At 39.5% G+C, this 20241-nt stretch overlaps 1 protein-coding gene across 2 annotated transcripts; it reads right to left on the reverse strand.

The window, feature by feature from the left end:
- Positions 1 to 23: 23 nt before the first annotated feature.
- zmp:0000000926 (ataxin-1) lies at positions 24 to 19937 on the reverse strand. Of its 2 annotated transcripts, none has more exons than XM_038281830.1 (3): positions 19430 to 19937; positions 2389 to 4094; positions 24 to 2286 (listed from the first exon to the last, which is right to left on the reverse strand). In XM_038281830.1, the coding sequence occupies exons 2-3, from the start codon at positions 3934 to 3936 to the stop codon at positions 1831 to 1833; spliced, it is 2004 nt and encodes a 667-aa protein (XP_038137758.1). In that variant the 5' UTR covers positions 3937 to 4094; positions 19430 to 19937; the 3' UTR covers positions 24 to 1830. The 2 variants fall into 2 exon arrangements, with proteins under 2 accessions (XP_038137758.1, XP_038137759.1); XM_038281831.1 differs by lacking the exon at positions 19430 to 19937 and adding an exon at positions 7478 to 7733.
- Positions 19938 to 20241: the final 304 nt, after the last annotated feature.

Consider the following 20241-nt stretch of genomic DNA (forward strand, 5'->3'; position numbering starts at 1 on the left):
ATAAATTGACAAAGGGAATTAAATCTATAAAGCTTTTTCTTCATTTATTTCTAGCGAACATCATATATAACAGATCCACAATTTTTTAAAAATATACATTTTTGTAGCTGTAACATTTAAAAATAAAATAAAATAACAAGTCATATTTTTCTCTTTTAAAATAAAAAAGAAAACTAACTAAAGTGAAAGAGAGTGCTGAATCAGATGATTTACCCGTATCTGAGTTTAAAATACTTTCATCATTTTTCCCTGCCTTTGAACATATACAGTACATTAAAAAAATGAGACGGAAGCGTACAGTACACAAAGGGGTCAAGAGCATTCACAAAGCATCATGTTCCAACGTGTTATTAGCACCATTACTCTTCAGCCATTCTGCACCTTTTTTACTCCTTCCATCATTCAGAATTTAATGGAAAAACACCATGAGTGTTGAGGCTTTGTGGCACAGACCTGTCTGTGTGGGTGGGATTGTCTGTTACGCAGTTTTCATTAGTGTTCTCCCTTTCTCAGAGATAATGTTAAGAACATATTGGACAGTAATGCTTTAATGAACAACCATTTAAAATGACTCCCAGTGAGGAGAATTAGAAAAAAAGGCGAAGATTTGCTCATACATTCACCTTGCCTGCCCAGGCCGGTGTGAAGACATCGGCTCAGAAGCAAGAAACAAAAACACTAGATAATAAAAAAACTGCATTGCAAGATTGACAGAAATTGCATTAAATCTTTTTAGCATAATTACTGTATATAACATCTGTAATGTTTACATATATCTATATAGATATATATCTATATAGATATATATCTGCAATTCCTCAATAACGTTTGCTTTCATAACACTGATTGTAAATACCCTGCAGTAGTTACTTTCATTGAGTTGCTGCGTTGGACAACCATAACAAAAACAGAGTGAACACAGACAGGTGCTTGATTGTCTCATTAAATGTCTTCAGTGTCTTTGTACAGTCATTGAGTTAGCTCCTGCTCCATCTCTGAGTCAGTTTACCCCGTCACCAATTCATACACTAATTTAGAGCCTACACATTATTTAATTCATTTCTGCTTCTGGTTTGTAATCTTGAAAAAAAAAAGTTCATACTTTCTTATGAACTTATCTAATGCCATGGCCATTTATTTTATTGGTTATACGGTACGTTTTTGGGCAATTATGGAGATATGCTAAAAATGGCAAATTCTTATGTAAATCTGCCTAGTACCTGAAAGTTAAGTGATAGGCTCTGGGTTTATTTATTTCCTCAACTGCCATTAGGTCAGTTTGAAAAAACAAAATCATAGATTATGTCCTTTTGACAAGCTTAAATGCCTTTAGGTGACCTACTGCTTACAAATATTGTTTATTTGAGTCATTCAAATACAGTCCCTTTGGGAATACCTTGGGTAAAATTGGGTATTATTTTAAAACGGTGATAAAAAGGATGTTTTGTTTTTGCAAACTGATAGATGGCCACTTTAAAGTATAATTTTATGCAAATTAAATAGAAAATTGCCAACACTACAAGGTACCAAATGGTAAAGAATATTATTGACCTGCACACTGCTAGTCTTCTTAGGAAATGGGAATTAAAGGGGGAGAGAAGAGAAGAAATAAATTTGATAAGGAAAGGGAAATAAATGAGAAGGGCCAACAGTGGCTACAGATTGATGGACTTGACGAATCACTTGTGTTTGTGTCTTCTTTTCTTGTGCATACCTTCCCTGCAACCCTGCCTTGAGGTCTCTCCATTGTTTGTCTTGATGGGTGCAACAGAGACTAGGAGGGTGTGTATATGCTTGTGTATGTTTATAAGTGTGTCCATGTGCAAGTTTCTACTGCCACTTCATTAACTTAGAGCCATGAGGTAAATCCAGGAGGCTTTTATCAGTTCTGGCTGAGGAAAGTGTGTCCGGTGCAGACCAACGACGCTTACGAGGCCGTTGCTGCTCCTTAGCAGGATTGTCTGCAGCCTGTTGGCAAGAAGGGCCTGGTGTTGAAAGGGGTGGCTGGGAAGGAAGAGGAGGAGGTGGTGGTGGGGGTGGCATCTCTTCCCTGCGCAAGCTGCTTGACTCTCTTGGGAGAAGTTGTGTGCGATGGGCCCTAGAGCTAGTACGACTGGGTGTTCGCTGAGTTTGGGTGGGCATTGGAGTTAGTGCCAGGCAAACATCACCCTCACTAAGCTGACGGCAGGGCAGGCCATACAGCTGTGCAGTTCTCTGAGGAGAACAGGATGACCAACCCTGGTCTCGCACAAAGAAGGGGTACTCCACCAAGACCTGCAGTAACTCCTGAATAGAACAAAAACAGGAATTCATTGTTAGTGAGATATTATTTAATGTGACAACTATTCATCTCTATAAAAGAAGCATATGATCCCAGTGAGTGCTCACCTGAGAGTTGCGATCAGTGAGGTGAACCTGAAGGTGACTGAAACCCTGTGTACTGCTGGGAGAAATCACAAGAACAGTGCAGGTACTGAGGTGGAACTCTGGGGATGTATCAGCACTCTTCAGAAAGTCTTCAGTCCTCAGCTCCTCAATGCGTTTTAACCGCCCACTGGCCAGCTCAATAAGAGACCCCTTGGTAAAATGAGGTAGGAGTGCAGAGGGAGATTGATGAGGAGCTGGAGACAAAGTCTGAGGAGTGGAAGGAGAAAAATATCTCCCTCTGTCTCTGTTACATCGACTTTCATGCTCAATGTCTCTTTCTTGGTCTTTGTGGTGTTGTAATGGTTTTTCTTTTACTTTACCCCTGTCCCTCTGGACCACCTTGTCTCTTTCAGGGTCTCTGACCCAATCTCTTTGCGGCCTGTCATGGCTGTTAGGCAGACTCAGGGGTGACTGTGGTGAATTTCTTAGGGTGTGCTGACTAGGACCAGGCTCGCTATGCAGACTGTATGAAAGTGTTCCTGAGGAGCTAGAGAGGGGGTAGGTCTTGGTATAAAGGCTTGGATTGTTGACTGTTCCTAAGGAGTAATATATTTGTGTCTCAGTAGGTGTAGCTCCCATATGGTCCAGGAGCCCACCTCTTCCTGCCCTTGGGTCTGGTCCAAGGCTGTGTGGACTAGTAGGGAGTGATGTGGAGCTGGTCTTCCCAGACTGATGTGTTTCCTGCAGTGAGGAATGTGGATCTGGGCTTGTTTGTGGTTGAGAGTCTGACAAAAACACTCCTGAAGAATGAACAGGGGATGATAGTTCCTCCAGTTGTCTACGTCCTCCATTTGCATGCAAGGTATAAGGACTGACCTCCATCCTAGATCTGCTGCTATTATTCCCATACTCTCCAGTGAGCAGAGGTCTGGAAGATGAGGCATTCCTGCTGCCTGGCCCATCCAAACCATTTGGCCTCTTGCTTATGCACCTAGTTCTTGCCTCAACTAAGCTGGGGTCTTGGGGATACAAAGAATGAGGGTTAAACAGATATGAAGGGGAAAAGAGAGAGGGGCTATAATCCCGACGACCAGTATTAATGTAGGACCACATCTCTCTTGTAGTAGCTGGAAAAGGGGTCTTAAATGAGGAAGAAGATGGGGGCATAGACAAGGTTCCCTCCCCTCTGACCCACCTGGAATGATGGGGCAAAGGTGGTGTGAGTGGATCATCTCTCCAGGCAGGAGACCCTGAGGTCCTTCTGTCGCTGACCTGACCTGGGAAAAGCGGAAGAGAAATGGTTGAAGAGTAGTTCAGCGGCCATGGTAATGGAACATGGAGGCCTGGTGCAGGAGGGCTGTGAAGGACATGGGGGTTTGGGTTAGACAGAACTCTGTCCCGGTCACTGGTTTCCCTGCCTCCCTCCCCTCTATTAGTGCTATGCCGGCTCCTGAAGGGCACAGGTGGCTTAAAGTCATCCAGAGGAACTTGGTGTTCTGCAGATCCTTGTCGAGACTCCCTCTTTTTAGGAGGGAGGCGCTCTTTGCTGCGATCAGGGCTTGGATTCATGGGTGGGCTCCAGCAGCAGTGGGGGCCCCCTGTGCGTCAGTGTAGGCTAGGTCACATGGGCCTCACGAGAAAATGAGGGGTGCACACAGAGGGGAAGGCAAATACACAGCATCACTATTGGATTGCTGTCGCTGCTCTTGCACTGAAGCACCACTCACCTAGAGAAGAGCAAAAAAGAAAGAGACAGAAGTAGGAGAGATTAAGTGTGAACATTGAGAAAGAACAGTCTGTTAGGTCCTGGCATCAGTTGTAGTTAAGACTTAGCTGTCAGTATGGTCAGACATACAAACAAACATTCAGCTGTACCAGACAGATGGAGCGAAATAACTCATTCTTTCTTCCAAACTACTTTGAAGAGGTTAGAAACTTGTAGTTTTCTTATGGTTGTTGCTAATTAGTCATTACCTACTATGTCCAGTGCGGTGCAAATGAAACTACCCATCTTGCTTATTTCATTCAAACACATTACTCCCACAAGCGAGCTAAAAATACATTTAGCAGCCAGTGAAGTTCAGAGACAGAGCTCTACATATGTGCAAAAACACATGCAGGCCTGACAGCAGGAGTTTTCATCTCTGACTCTAGGGGAATGATTGGAATATTTAGATATGCTTTTGAACCACTTTCACAATCCACTCCCACGACACCCTCGGGTGCTCTTTGTATTCTACATAAGCTTACTACCAACACCCCCTCAACTCTTCACTTTCCAATGCACATATGGACAATAAAAGACAAATACTCCCTCTAGCAGCTGTACACACTCACCCATTGATAGACATAGCTTGTCATTGCCCTCCAAAACCTGACACAATCACTGTTGATATTGCCATGGGATAGGTGTCTTTGCATATTAAACATATGCTAAAGCAGGGGTTTGGATATGTGTGACTGCATGTGTTTGTTTTGCAGACATGTTTTCTATTGTTGATCTGTAAAAAATTGTCATTATCATTTTTATTTGTTTATTGTTTTTGGAAAAAATATGTGAATGTCTTTGTATTTGAGCCCTCAAATGTGTCAGAGATTTTTCCAGCCTCACTTCATTCAGTGAGAAGTGCGGGGGTGCTCCACTAATTCTTCCCTTAGTGTTTTAAAAGAGCCCTTTTGAAATGATGGCTGCAGGTCCAGCCGTTCTCTCCTCCAACATGTCACTCCTCCAGCTGCCGGCCACTCAAGCCCCACACTCACCCGCTAGTCTGTCAACTGCTAACCAACTCCCTACCGTCTCACCATCCGTCACACTGTCTCCATGGCAACTGTGTCCCCACATATGCACACACTCATATACATCCAGCTGGTTAGAGAGGTTAGACAAGGATACTTTTAGGAGAGGCGGGTGTGCTGCTGCACATCAAGAGACTTGGTCTAAAAACAGACCAAGTGTAACAGGCTGCTAGGGCATCTTATTGGAAACCAATAAAGGGGTGGGGAGAGCTCTCGACTGTTATAAACAATAAAAATGTAATGATGTATGCTTGTCACCTCAAAAAAAATGCAGCAAGCATTAAAGTAATGCACACCCGATAAGAAATGGATGTAGCAGGTTTGTTGCTTTTCATATTCTTTTTACTGAGGACTCATTCTGAAATGGCTTCAAAGTTTTTTTTTCTCCTAAATTTCAGACTAAATACAAGATTTAGAAAATATAGTTAATTTACTATGTAATAACACATATGCATTACATATTTATTTACTTTAAAACATTTATTTATCACTCTTTCTTGATGTATATCTCCATGCTGGTAGCAGTCCATCTTTCAGACCATATAATGTTTCATAAATGGTTTGATATGCCGGAGGGAATGTAAAGCTCGGACAAATTATCCAACCATTACAGTGTTTTTGGAGATTTGGAGTTCACCCCAACAGCCTTGTTAAACTCAGCAGATGTTTGTAACCCAACCCATACCTTAAGGCACACTTAGAAATGGGGTCTGATGAAGGATCAGAGTAAACTTGGCAAAAATAAAAAGTAAAAAAAAATCATGTGTTACATATTTCTATTAGGGGGTCAGCAAGCAAACATACTAATTGCTAGAAATGCACTCTCATCTTTTTTGCTGTTTTTCCAACTACAGGATACCAATATATTTTATCAAATAAAAGAGAATTAGCTTTTACATTTATGTTGGCATATCTTATAGATTTTAAGACACAGAACATATTTAATTGCTTCATACAGGAACAGCTAAACTCATGCATACCACAAAGAAAAGTCAGGGAGTCTTGGAGTAACTTTGCTTAAGTGTGTCACTGAAAATGTGGGACTGTCTCAAAATCAGTTTTTCCACTATTATTTTCTATCAGCCTTATGCAGCAAAAAAAAAGAGCAGATGCAATTCAGATATAAACACTGACTAAACTAAATCTTTCAAATTATTACCAGCGACTTTTAATGACAAAGACAGGGACTTTTATATTTATTTTTCTACATGGTTGTTTTATTTTTAGCATTTCCGTAGAAGATTGTTTTTAAAACAATGATTAAAAACCCTGTACTTTACGATAAAATGTCATTTCAATATGCTTTGCTCAGAAAACAACAGTAAAAAAAAAAAAAAAAAATGAATTGGAAAAAAATATCCGTTTCACTTTTAGGTTACATTTCAAAACATAAAAAAGAGATAATTGAGAGATAATTATAACTGTAATTCTAGTGCAATCAATTGATAACAAATATGATAAACATTTTATTTTATTAACATTTTACGTTGTGACTGATTTAAAAAATATCGCACAAATAAAAAATTATATGTTTTACTATAAGATTTGATATTATAAGAGTTGGAAAAAAAACTCTAAGTAATAACATTAAAGAATGAACTGGTCAAAATAATTTATCAAATTACCAAATTTAAATGTTACCACTAGATTGATAATGATGTCCGGAATAGAGATTTCTTAATCAATAATGAAAATCAGGTTTTCAAGTTTGTCCTCAGATGACTCTTACACCCGCATCAGCAAGAAAACTTAATATGAATTTACAAAAAGAGCACAGCAAAACAAAGAGTACAATTGTGCATGTGGAGGAGTTTGAAAAGAAATATCTCCTAACGAATACTCCTACACTGTGCAGACAAACACACTAAGCTGAAGTTTAACTGAAGCTACTGTTGTTTTACAGAAACATTTCAAAGGAAAAGAGTGCTCAAATGTGCATCATAATGTTACATATTCCTTCATGCAACCTATCTTAAAAGGATGAAAAGTAAATGAAATAAATGTTATTATGTTATCGGAATATTAAATTGTTTAAAAAAAAAGAAAAAAAAATCATGCATATTTCTGCATCAGTCTACATCATCCCGCCTTTTCTCTTCATGCATCTAATGAGAATTGAGAAACATGCATCCAGAGTTACGACTGCAAACCTCAGAGAAGTGCGATGTTTGAATTGTTGCTCATATAAAACCTGAAATATTTAGTCATTCACATTAAAAGTAGGAGAAAAGCAAAGAACAGATCTAAGCCAAAAGAAATTGGGTTAAAACAAGCAGCTGGATGAAGTTGGCAACTGGTTTGATGTAAGACTGACCTTGGTACCGGGGTGAGGAGATGTCCCAGAGCTGGCACTCATTCATATTCTAGTCCTCCCAGGGGGGTCAGCCCACCTCCCAGCTCCTTACTGTTTCACAGTGCTTCCTTCACAGCGCTGCCATGGGTCCCAAGACCCGCTGATATCAGCAGCGTGCAGCTACGCCCTGCCTCTGATCTCTGAGCAAGTGAAATAACACCAGCAAGCCCACCAAACTGAAGGGAAAAACTGAGAGTCTGCTATCCGTCTCTGTGTCTGTTGTGCTTGTGAGCATTTGTGTGTCAAGAGAATGTGTGTGTGTACTTGTGTTTGCAAAGGGCTGAGGAAATGAGTAATATCTAGCAGTGAGAAACATGTCTGCTATGCAGAGCCACACAGGCAGACCAGTTGCTGCTGCCGCCTACTTGCTTTAATCACTGTGAGGGATACAAACATGCATACGCACATATACAGACACTCACATCTATGCACAGTTAAGAATGCATATTACCGATCTCCTTGCAAACTCTCTTTCTTCTAACATTTTCTCTTATCAAATACAATAATTTTTTGCTTATCAGTCCGTGAAAGAGCAATAAAATCACGAATGTATGTCTGTAATGACATTTACCAAAGACATGCTGACACATAGAAGAAGAAAAGGGATGGAGGGGAGGCAGAAAAACTGTTGATGAGAGACAGGGAGGGACGTGGTAGGAGGCTCATCCTACACACACTCTCAGACTTAGGCTTTTGCTGCTGCCTCTGACTCAAAACTAAACCTCACATCCATCAAGAACACACAAACATGCAGAAAAGCACACACACACTCGCCGTCACACACAAATGCACTCATCTGAATTTGTGTCCTTTGTTCTCATCAAAGCACTTTGTGACAAACCTGCTTGTTAAGAGAGCTTTTATGAATACATTTGATTTGACTTTATATACTTGCACAGACATACGCACACAGATGCACACATTGAAACAAGTTCAGACACACACAGCAGCGCTACAGGGGAGCTCTGAATGATTTGCTTCAGTGATTCAGTCAGTACGAGTGGAGTGTGATGGTATGGCTGCCTCGCCTTATTAATACTCCATTGGTGAGTGTAGCATTCATTCAAAGAACAGAAACAATCAAGAGACATGTAAGGACAGAAAACAAACCCAGATAAAGGTTTAGTCCTGTGTTTTTTTTTTTTTTATCTAAAATGCCGAACCTATCACAGGCTTTTACCCACATGCAAAATGTTAAACTCACCTAACATCTCAACCTCATTCAGACAGAAGGGTTAATCAGAAATGGAGGTGTGAAAACAAAATTCAACTGGAAGCCCACGTCGAAACGTCCTCACTGGGAGGTGACAACTGCCAAAAACATCACCTCTGACATTTTACAGAATGTTACTTTTATTTTCAAAGCAAATGCTGACTGAAGATGATAGACACCAAGGTTGTGTGGGCACGGCTGCTGTCTGCTCCAGCAAATGTTTCATGTGGGCAGAAATACAAATGAAGAATTTTGGAACATCCTGGATGTAGGGCCAAACAGCTGCAGAGCCAAATGAAAATGAAATCATCTGAATGCTATACAATTGTTGAAACTCATATATAAAAAAGACAGTAATAATTACACTAAATGTATTTATTCATGACACGATATTATTTTTGATTTAGAAAAAGAATGAACGAGCAAGGCATAGGAAAAGTTTGTATGGATGAAGTCTACGAATCACTAAGTGTTAACTAGACTGCAGAGCTGTCTATATAAAAATATTCTACAGAAGAAAATGATTTCATCATGAAACTGTTCAAAAGGAAATCCACCTTAGAGTTACCTTTGCTGTAAATAAAGCAGCTTGATGCATAAATATGTCATAATTGACTTATTTCAATTTTTGGACCAAACACATCAAAACAAATATACTGGTACTCTGGAAAGAAACAAGACTGGGAAATCAATTAAAGATGTCCAGTAGTTTTGCCCCTCTGCAACTGCAACCTTTAGTGCATTTTTGGGAGCTTTTCTGTGACAGACCAACATGAAGCAGTTCAAACTGCAATTTGGAAAAACGAAATGTAAGATTTTTTTATTTTTTTTAGTGAGATAGGCTGTGATAATGCTCTCCAACACATTATTTTGCATGTAGATCAGAAGTTTAATTTTGATTTCATGTGATTAGAGCCCCTTCTTCAACATGCCGGCTTTATCCTGTATGTGCTTTGTGGAAAAATAAAAACTACTGTAGGTTTCTGATCACTGTCTTCTTACCCCTTTTATATAAGTTCTAGATTTTGAAAGAGTAGCAGTAAGTTTTCTTAGAGTAAAAGTTCAAAGCTTTGAATCCTTGACTTTGACCTCTTTACAACATTTTATCTGAGCTGTCTGCTCTTTGGTTTATAATGATGTGTTTTGTTCTCAAATGCTATCTTATAGAAATTGTGTTTATATGTATCAAATAAAAGGCAACTGCATGCAATCTTTTAAAACGTAATTTTTTATTTCTTAAAAGATGTGAATGACGAAAGTAAACTTTACTTCAAAATTATGCAAAACCATCACAAAAATCCCGATATAATACATTTAGCTCTGTGGTTTTAGGGTGACAAAATGTGAAACTGTTCAGATGGTATTACTACTTTTAAAGTCACTATATAACCTGAATAATTTCATAGCATGTGGTCCTGTTTGATATGAATTTGCACATGACAGTCCAGTCACACTGAAAAAGAGACAAATAAGGATGGCTTGTTCGCAGAAGTATGTAATACAGTACCGAGATTTAGAAATGACTACTGGGTTTTAGTAGTGGAACCAACATAGGCAATTAAATACATTCAAAACTCACAAACATAAACATAAGCAAACACACAAGGCCTTCATGTTACCAGTCATTTATAGCACTCCCTGAGTCATTTAGTGATGTAAACTCTTTGTCATATCTCTCATTTCTGCCTCTTTCTTTCTTTCCTTCTTTCTTTCTTTCTTTCTTTCTTTCTTTCTTTCTTTCTTTCTTTCTTTCTTTCTTTCTTTCTTTCTTTCTTTCTTTCTTTCTTTCTTTCTTTCTTTCTTTCTTTCTTTCTTTCTTTCTTTCTTTCTTTCTTTCTTTCTTTCTTTCTTTCTTTCTTTCTTTCTTTCTTTCTTTCTTTCTTTCTTTCTTTCTTTCTTTCTTTCTTTCACTCACACACTGATACACACCAACAGAGTTAGGTTAAGAAGAAAGGTCAAATGAGTCAGTCAGAGGGTATACATTAAATCATAGATAATCAAATGTAAAAAAGCAATGACCTCATTAGGTGAGTGAATATTTTATTCTTTTAGAATAATAAGAAAATAAACATTCCCTTTGTTAGTTTTCTTTATTTCTTAAATCTGTCCTTCCTTGTGCATAGGCCTGTATTGTATGTCCTATCAGGTATCGGACTGAGAGGGAGATCTATGATGGATGTCTGATGCAGCAGAAATTCTGTTGCTGGATGTAATAGATCTGAATGGAGGGGAAGAGTAGAGGAGAGTATGGCGAGGTCAGGGCAAAGCACAAAAGCAGATAGATATGTTTGGGAAGAGCATAGGTTAGATTTTGGGGAGAGTTGGAGCAAAACAGTGCAGGGAGGGGCTGATGGGAGAAGAGAGTACTACAGCAGCAGCTTACACTACAAGAAGCCTGGCTAAGCTGATAAAAGGACAGAGTGATACAGGCAATAGCTTGTTGGGCGACAGGCCAGGTCAGCCTTCAGGGCTCTGATCCATTCTCCTGCAGGGTGAGCCAGCAGCTTTACCTCAGTCAAAAAGGTCATAAGACAAACGGGCCTACAGTGAGACTTACATCCAGTTTCATAAGCATATTCGGTTAAAAGACAATATGAAATAATAAAACTGAGAATTTCCACTTCTGCTTGAGTCATTTAATTGTTTAATACTACTTGTATATGAATCAGACCTCTTTGAATTTGTTGTACATATCACTAGCCTGGCTAGCCAGACTGATACAGGGTATAAATGACTGGTACACCTCGTTTTCAAAGGCCGGACTAACAGGGTTGGCCACATCAAGTTTGAAACAATGAGTTGACTATGGGTGTGACGAAGAAACTCCAATGTTTCACAAACTTTGAAAGCTGTCCAAAATACTCTTCAGAGGACAATTTGTCGGTTTTGTGCTCTCGAGTGCATTATTAATTTTCGTTGCAACATTGCTTCGTAGTGTTTGCCAATTTATCACAGTGCTAGCAGAAAAGTGCTGCATTATGGGTAATTCTGGCCCTAAGAGTCACCCATTGTAAAGTCATGACTCCTGCACTATGAGTGGTGCCAGATCTGGCCAAACTTAATGATGGTTTACCAGACTGAATTGTCTTGTGTTATTCAGTCTGGCTGGCCAGGCTATAATATCAATCAACTGAAACTATTAAACCCAAATTATTCTGCTCATAGTAAAAAGTCTAGAACAAATACTTCATTATCAGTCTGATACTTTTGACTGAAAGCAAAATAAAATTTTTGGAGTAGGGCTAACCAGTTTGAATCCACTAAAGAATTTGTTGAGGCGGCATCAGATTGAAGGTAAGACAACCTTTCAAAATTTAAAACTTGGAGCTCACCTCTTAAGAAATGTAATAAAAAAATCACTGGGAATATGCAAAAAGCTGGTCAATGTTGTATGAAAGTGATTTTTTTTTTTTTTTGCAGTGCCTAAAATGTTGTTTGCACTGTTACTTTTTAGGTGCATACTTAGTTTTCAACATGCTTTATCACCTTCAGAGTTCAGAAGATCTGCTGGCAGACTTATGCATTGCTTAACAAAAAATAAGATTTACTTTATTTAAATTACATACAAATGAATTCTAACATCTGCAATATAGAATTGCACCTGAACACCTGATTACTGGAGAAATTTTTTATTTCATTTTATAAACTAGTTTAAAACTTATTATTTTAATCAATAATTATTAACTACTATTTTAAAAATGTATACAAATTTCACATCATTCTATTATATTTAGAGAACTGCCCTTCTCTAATCTTAAAAACACATTCCTTTGTCATTTAAAAGTACCTATCTGCTCACTTATATATATGCAAATAGCTAAAATGGATTAATAAATGGTTGAATTGTTGAAAGAACAGTGGCTGGCAGAGACTCTTGTAGTGTGTGAGTAATTCCAATAAAAGAAAATAAAAAAAAATCCACTGGACTTTGTTTCCAAGTTTGAAGACATTTGGCTTCCCATCCAGGAAGCTTTTTTAGTGCTGTGAGTGATTCAAACTCTGTACTGAGGCCTGTAATGTATTGCTGGGCTAATCCCTTGTGAATCCTAACTGGTACAGCCTCTGGCAGGCTTAGTATAGTTCTGGGGAGGAAATCCCCCCTGCATTAATGGTACGGGCCATTTGCCCCTGGGGTATAAATAGGGCAGCCATGGCTTCTTAAGCTGGCTTTTACGCAATATCAGTTAAAAATATGACTTGACTAATTATATGCAGGTCAGCTAGTCAGCAGAAGTAAAACATTCCTCAACCTCGTTCTGCTTTTTTCCCCTGCTGAGCGGGGCCATCCGCCTTCCCCACGTTCCTCTATCTCTCCCTTTATACATGTCAGCGTGGAACCCTTTTACAGTTTACACGACATTTCCAATTGCAGGTGTAATGCTATTGTCATTCCAATGACATTTCAGATGCTGTGTGATGGGAGTTCATCTCTTCATTTCTACTTTCTGAGGATTATAATTTGCTTCCCATACTAAAACACCACCTTTGCAAACCACAATAGGCTGTTTTTTTTCTGTTAGCAGTTATCATGATGAAGAACCTACACATTAGACCTTCAAATGTGATACTATAGGCACGATGACAGCAAGCGATGATGCCACACAAGGCTGATGCACAGTCATGCTTTTCTATTTCTGTTCTTACATCTCCTTCCCAAATTAGCTTGCTAACTTTTTGTGTTAAAGTGCATGTGTAAGTGTGTGTGCATGTGTAGGTGTGTGTGCATGTGTGTGTGCTGGCTCACTGTTTTTCTGGCAGCCGATCTTCGCACTAGTATGTGATATGATTAACCAGACTTAGTGCCTTTGAAGCACTCCAGTGCTATGAGATCACGGGCTTACAAGAGAGGTGCAAGCACCGGGAGAGTGGTAAGAAAAAAAAAAAAAAGAAGCTTTATAGAGCGAGGACAAATAGGTAAGGTTTCAGTTGGTGGATGTGAAAGAGGAGGTAACAGGGGATGCTGTTTCCTCTAAACATGCTGTTTTTGGGTTGTCCCCCCCCCCCCCCCCCATGAATGCCAGTCAAACATAGAGTTTCTGCTCATTCTCTATTTCAGCTGCTAAAATGTCAGTAAGCTGTAGCCAAAAATGACATCTCCATGGATAGACAGCATGGCCAGGTCCCTCACTGATAGCATAAGTGGCATTCATATTCAGATAGACTGTCTAGACTGGCTTTACAGACTCTGTTTAGAGTACCTTTATCACTGCTGGTATTGAAGGTAACATTGCTATATACTGCTATTATTGCTGCAGCTCAACTACCCCTCCCACACCATATCTTCTGCCCTGCCATGTGCAGTTGCAGTCATTTTATTCAACATATTGCCTGGGCTGCTTGTATATGAAAGTGCTGCAGTTTAAACAGAAACATGTCTGAATAGGATGCATGAAACATCATTTTTAAATCGAGCATTTATATTTCTATAGATTTGCTGATAAATTCTAAGAAGCACAAATAATTCACAGATCTTATCTCCTGACTTGATTGAATTAATAAAACAAGCTGTTTAAGGAGTTTTCCAAGATGCTGCTGATGCAGTGGGATGGAATGTGTCTCAGATGATACAACTCCCTACACATTAATACCAAAAAGCCAAGAGGGAATAAGCTCAAATGCATTGGCTCCCGCAAAAGGGAAAGGCAGGTCTAAGTGAAAAAACAGTGGGTGTAAGTTGTGGGTGGCAGGGTTTAAAGGTTGTTGACCTTCATTGTAGTTGTGGGGGAGGAGAGCACTCAGCTCCATCATGCACTTAGGTCAAGACCAAGAAAAAAAGCTATCCATTTCAAGAAAAGCAGCAAAGTATGTGGTCAGGTAACTGACAACACATACATGGCTTCTGGTCAATTTGCAAATGACCAGAAGTGCAAATTTAGCTGCTCACATTTATTTTGCACATGCAGTGAGTCGAAACGCCTGCTACGAAACACCCTGCCCCTGTGAGGGAACTTGAACGACAGGTGTGTTTGTCACATTTAAGTAGTCTGGCACAGTGTCAGCTGTGTTCAAACACTGGCTTCTGTTTGGGATTATTCATCCCACTCCTGGCTCCTTGGCTCAGAGCCTAAGCCTGTTCTGATATCAGATCAGCTGGGGGGAGTCCACATCTAGGAGGACTAAATTGTAAAATGCGTCAATACAATTCCAAATACAAAATCAGTCATTTTTGTTTTTATGGCTGCAGATGTACATACATATTTTATTATTTGTATATTTTTGCATTTATGTTTTTGTTTATTACATTCTTAATTTGTTAATTTTTTATTAGAATAGAATAGCAAGGATTTTCTATATGTAAATTTAGGCCACAAGCACACATAACTCAGAGCTATGCCACCTCTTGAAACATGTTGAACCCATCACTCTCTTCATCCTAAAAAGCAGGTTTTGTGAAACAGCAAATAAGACTTCTCTGTCTCAGAAACAGCAGTAGGAGTCAAACAGAAAGTACATAATTCACACACAAACATAACTGCACAGTTTCAACCCATATCTTTCACTGTATGTATACCATTGTAGTGGTATTTTAATATTAATTTTTGATGGTTTCTGTGCTTTTACCTGTTTAAGTATAACACAGGAAAGCTGTTTTTAAAAGTTTTTTTTCTTTTTTTGTAGTTTTAATTGCACTAGTGGCTCTTTTTTTTCGTCAGTAGGCTGACACGAAAGGGGGTATGAGAGAGGGGAAGAGACAAGCAGCAAAGGACCACAGGTCGGATTCGAATCCGAATCAGGCCACCGAAGCTCGCCCCGTTTTCTCTTTTTTACATTTTTTTTCTTGGAACCATGCCATGTGAAACAGCTTTTTTGTTGCTGAAAAATATGCCAGTAAGCCAGTAATAATAGGTGACTTCTTTGAGGCTTTTGACAGCTTAGAAATAGACAGAAATCAACAGTTTGCCAAGTGTGGGAAAAATTTACATACTTATAAACTTATACATTTTCTACACGTTTACTAAATTCACCTAAACTTTTTTATTTTTATTTTTTTTTTTACGTTTTTTTTTTTTAATTGCAGCCTGAATGTTTAATGTATCGCATTGTGATGTAATGTGACAGGTTAGGAAATTTTATGAAATTTTATGAAATGGATAGAAAAAGAAATTGTTTTTCCTTTATTTTTTTAACAAATAAAAATCTGAAAGCCAATGTTGTGGTTTTCACACATCTGGCCTTTATGGAGATGGTTATAAGAAAAACACATTAGCTAAAAAAAAAAAGGCAACAAGATTTGAAAGCATGTTACAAGTCATATGAGTGACAAATGATATCTGGAAAAAGGTACTCATGGTGCATTTGTTTGCATACATGCAAAAAGCAAGCCACGTCCCTTTGAACAGTTCATTAGCTCAGACTGTAAAATTAAGCATTAATTACAGTGTTCCCAAACTTAACTGAGACACAGTTGGCAATACAGAGGTCTGTAAATGAGTAAAACATTTTAGTCGGGAGGTTAAAGCAGAGACATCTTGAAGATGCAGATCAGTAGTTCCTGAGGCCTGCAGTCTGAGACCACTGTGCCATAATGATACCTCAGTTCAGTAGGAGAAGCTGATCAGAGCTGATATGACGTTGCATTGAGCTCAATGAAAAGCAATTCTGGCTGATAATTGGTAAGTTGCTGCTGACCTAGGTTGCCATCCACCTTTAAGGAGAACAACAATCTGAAACATACAGTCTGTGCTGCAATAAAATGTTTCAGGACAAATCATGCTCACACTGTATGTTAGAAAAGCCAAACATTCATACATAAATCTAACATCTGCAATAAAACTTGTCTATAGGGAAAAGGAAAATAACCAGGAACCGTTGATTTTACCAGAACTTATTTTCTCAATGGGGTAGAACACAACTGCAGTCAAAAGCACATTTTAAATTTTGAAATAAATAAATAACTTGTCTTCTTGTTCCAAGTATTATTTATTTAATGTTTGTCTGTCACACTGATTCCAAATAAGAGACATTCATATTTGTGGTCAGAACGTTAATATATAAATGCTTATATTAGTTTATATCCCAATGGGTGACTTATTGAAACACTCCAACTGGAACCAAAATAGAGAAAAAATATGATTCATTTCTGTTAGTAGATAAGATGGAGGACAGGCAAAGGCATGTAAAAGCACGCCCTATTCTGTAGGTGTGACTATAGAGTGACAAACAGGGGGATTATCCATTGCTCTGTTTGCAAAGAGGTGGTGAGAGTTTCTTGGATTTCTGAATAGTGAACAAAGCTGTTAAGAAATGTAACCCTTGTTGATCATTTCACATTTTGAAATGGTCAAATGTTTTGCCAAGCTGTTGCTCCTACTGTAGGGGCCTTCATATCTAATTTGGAGTTTGAACACCTTCCTAATAAACATCACAGATACAAGAAGGACATAGATTTTTGCAGTCATGCAAATGCATCGTCTTAGCATGAATGTACACTTCAGTCTATAGTTTTCCCTTTCTATGTGTTTCACTTTCAACCTCCCCACCCCACCCACTCTCAGTCTCCCTCTCCGTCTTTCCCTCTCACTTATCAGGGTGGCTGTTTGAGAGCCTACACTCAGCGTGGGTGAGAGTGCTAGAGTAGAGTATATGACTGCTAACACAAGATGTTGGGTGTGTGTGTGTGTGTCTGCCTGTCTGCGTGGTGTTGTAGGTGGAGAGGCACAGCAGGGCGTGAAGGAGCGCTGTGATAATGACAGGCCATGCATTATATAACATGCAGATTGCATAAGGAGAATATTATTTTAGGTCCAGATATTGAGGATGTATCGGTATTTTTTTTTTTTGTGTGGGTGAATAGAACTGCATTCACCTCTGATTGCACGTATGGGTGTATGAGGAAAAATGTGCACCTTTGTTTGCTTTCTTTCAAGGAGCGTGGGGATCTCAGCGAACTAAAGTGTATATTTAATGGGGCTTTTTTAAAGGCCATGCATGTTTCCAGTTCTCTTAATCTAGCTCCATATCAAAACAAATATGTGGGAATGTAGGAAAAGGAAATGTGGGGAAAGGATTTGTGTACTGCATGCACCCACTCATCACTTTTAGACTTCAGACGAATCCTTGTGAAAAAGGGCTGATTCTCTTCAGCAGTTAGATAAAAAAAAATAACTATCAGATTTTATCATTTTGATCTTTGGAGTTTGTGTGAAAGGAGTAATATTTGGATTCCCCCTCAGTTACTCAGTATCGAAGCTGTGGTCCTCAGATACAGTCTCCATGTGCTTCTGCCTCACTCCATGGATGAGTGTGCCCCTGTAAAAATAGACCTCTTAAAGGGCCAGCAGCCACTCAACCTTTTCCCACAAGAGGCCTGTTCTTCTCATCGGGGTGACACAAGAAACATGGGTCAAACTTTTCATTCAGCCCATTTAATTGTTTATGCTTTTGTTCCCATACTGTAAAATAATCACAGCATATTAAGTGAAACGAAATGCAATTTAAGACCATGCTATACACAATATAAACCCTCTGGCTTTCTTCTAATAACTAGCAATCAAATACAATATTAAAACATAAAGATAGCTTCTAAATTAGGCAGAGTGAATCTAGACTCACAATCATGAGGGACTCCTTGCAGCTACACGCACTGAATGACAAATCAAAGATTACAAGCAAAAGTACATACTCACATTAACTCACTTTGTAACAGTTCCTTCAAAGTAGGCATTAGAGGAAGCAGTAACACAGAGACCTAAGACTTCCTGTTGACTCCAGCAGATCATCCTAGTAATTGAAATAAGCGAATTAAGCTGGCAATGACAAATGCTGTATGTCGTGCTTGAAGGACATCTTGGACTGCTGGAACTTGGTAAATTTTCCTCTATGCAGAATATTTGCAAACGGGGCAACAAAATGACAACACCTACTGTATAGAAATCATAACCGCACTCCTAGGGTGCGAGGAGGATTAATAAAAAAGAAGGATCAGTTCACTGTTTGTGACAGAGAGTACAAAATACTGCTCTGGTCTTTTTACAGATAAATGAGGGAAAGTTTCAAAAGTCAGGTAAGAGAATTAAAAGACTGCAATCGCATGTTCTTCTAATAAATGTTTATAGGTTACAGTAAAACAAATGCACCTGCACACCTGCATATTGTCCCTTTCTGATGCCAGAGATCTGATGCCAACATCTGTAGATCATACTTTCCTTTCATTCAGACATCCAAACCCCCCTCCCCAGCCCCCGCCCATCCCCCCATCCCCCCCCCCCCACACACACACACACACACACTACCCCCCCCACCCAAACATTAACTGGACGAACCCCACCCTTTTCAGTCTCATCTCCATCCTTCCCAATTTAAGCGGGCTCCTGGAGGGCCCCTGGCTATCTCTGGACCAGGGCTATTTAAGCCCACTGCTCTAATTCTGAAAGCCCTGATCTGCAGTCAGCCAGAGAGATAAACCTCACACACTCTTCCAATCAGTCACAATCTACCTCCAGTTCAATCATCTACTCTTTGTTTTTTGTCTTAAAAAAACACACATATAACTTTAATTCACTGGTAATCTTTATCTTCTTTCATGTCTGGCTGACCTCCCTCCCTCACAAAGCCATAAACTTAAACTCCTTAATCAGTCTTCTCACTCCATTTATCTTGCCATCCAAAGTTGCCAACACACCTGTGTTGGCTCTCTTCTTCACACACACATAAGGACACACACACTCTGACTGAGAGGAGGAAGCACTGCGGTCACATACCTTGCTAGTTGCCTTTATGTAGCTCGTATCTGAGAGTTGTTCTCATTGGATCAGGCAGCAGCAGGCACACAGGAATATCCAGTTTTGACACTGTGAGTCTCTTCCTGCTCTCTACTGCTCAGCCTTCTCTGCCTTCATCCTATTCCTACCTCTACTACTTCTCACTCTCTAAACGCCTCTTTGCTGTGTCTCTCTCTCTCTCTCTCTCTCTCTCTCTCTCTCTCCCTCCCTCTCTCTCTTTATGTATCTCCCTCTCAGTGTGCTGCTTCTCCTTCAGCCTTTCTGATCTTCCTCTCTCCTTCTTTTCAATTGTCACAAATCTTATATCGCACCCTTAAAACATCAGTCTACCATCATCCTTCTTGGTGAGTTCGATGAGCCAGACCAGGATACTTGGTAACTTTTCCTCTCCCCCTGCCTAATATGCTCTGTGTCTCTCCCTGCCTTGCTTGGAGTGTATAATTAGACAGAGCTCAGTGGTAATACAGTCAGGCTCATTGTGGGAGCCTTAGCATTGCTGCTCAGGTTTGGCTGACAGCCCAGTGGCTTCACTCATTAACCTCCCTTGAGCAGCAGAATGGACCGGCCCACAAGCCTGTACTATTTGCTGTAACACCTCAGCCTCTTTGCGGTGCAGCCAATCAGAGGCTGTAAGGAGGATGGGAAAAGGTGTGCTTCGCTCGCCCCTGTAGATGAGGGAACTAAAGTAAATCACGAGAATATCTATATGTAGTGGCAGATGAACCGTAGCACCCAGTAGTTCAAATATGGTGCAGTGAGATTTTCATCATTACTTCAGTCATAACAAGTCA

The sequence above is a fragment of the Cyprinodon tularosa genome, unplaced genomic scaffold, assembly GCF_016077235.1.
Source record: "Cyprinodon tularosa strain WSP-4 unplaced genomic scaffold, ASM1607723v1 ctg176, whole genome shotgun sequence".
In the NCBI taxonomy this organism is placed as follows: domain Eukaryota; kingdom Metazoa; phylum Chordata; class Actinopteri; order Cyprinodontiformes; family Cyprinodontidae; genus Cyprinodon; species Cyprinodon tularosa.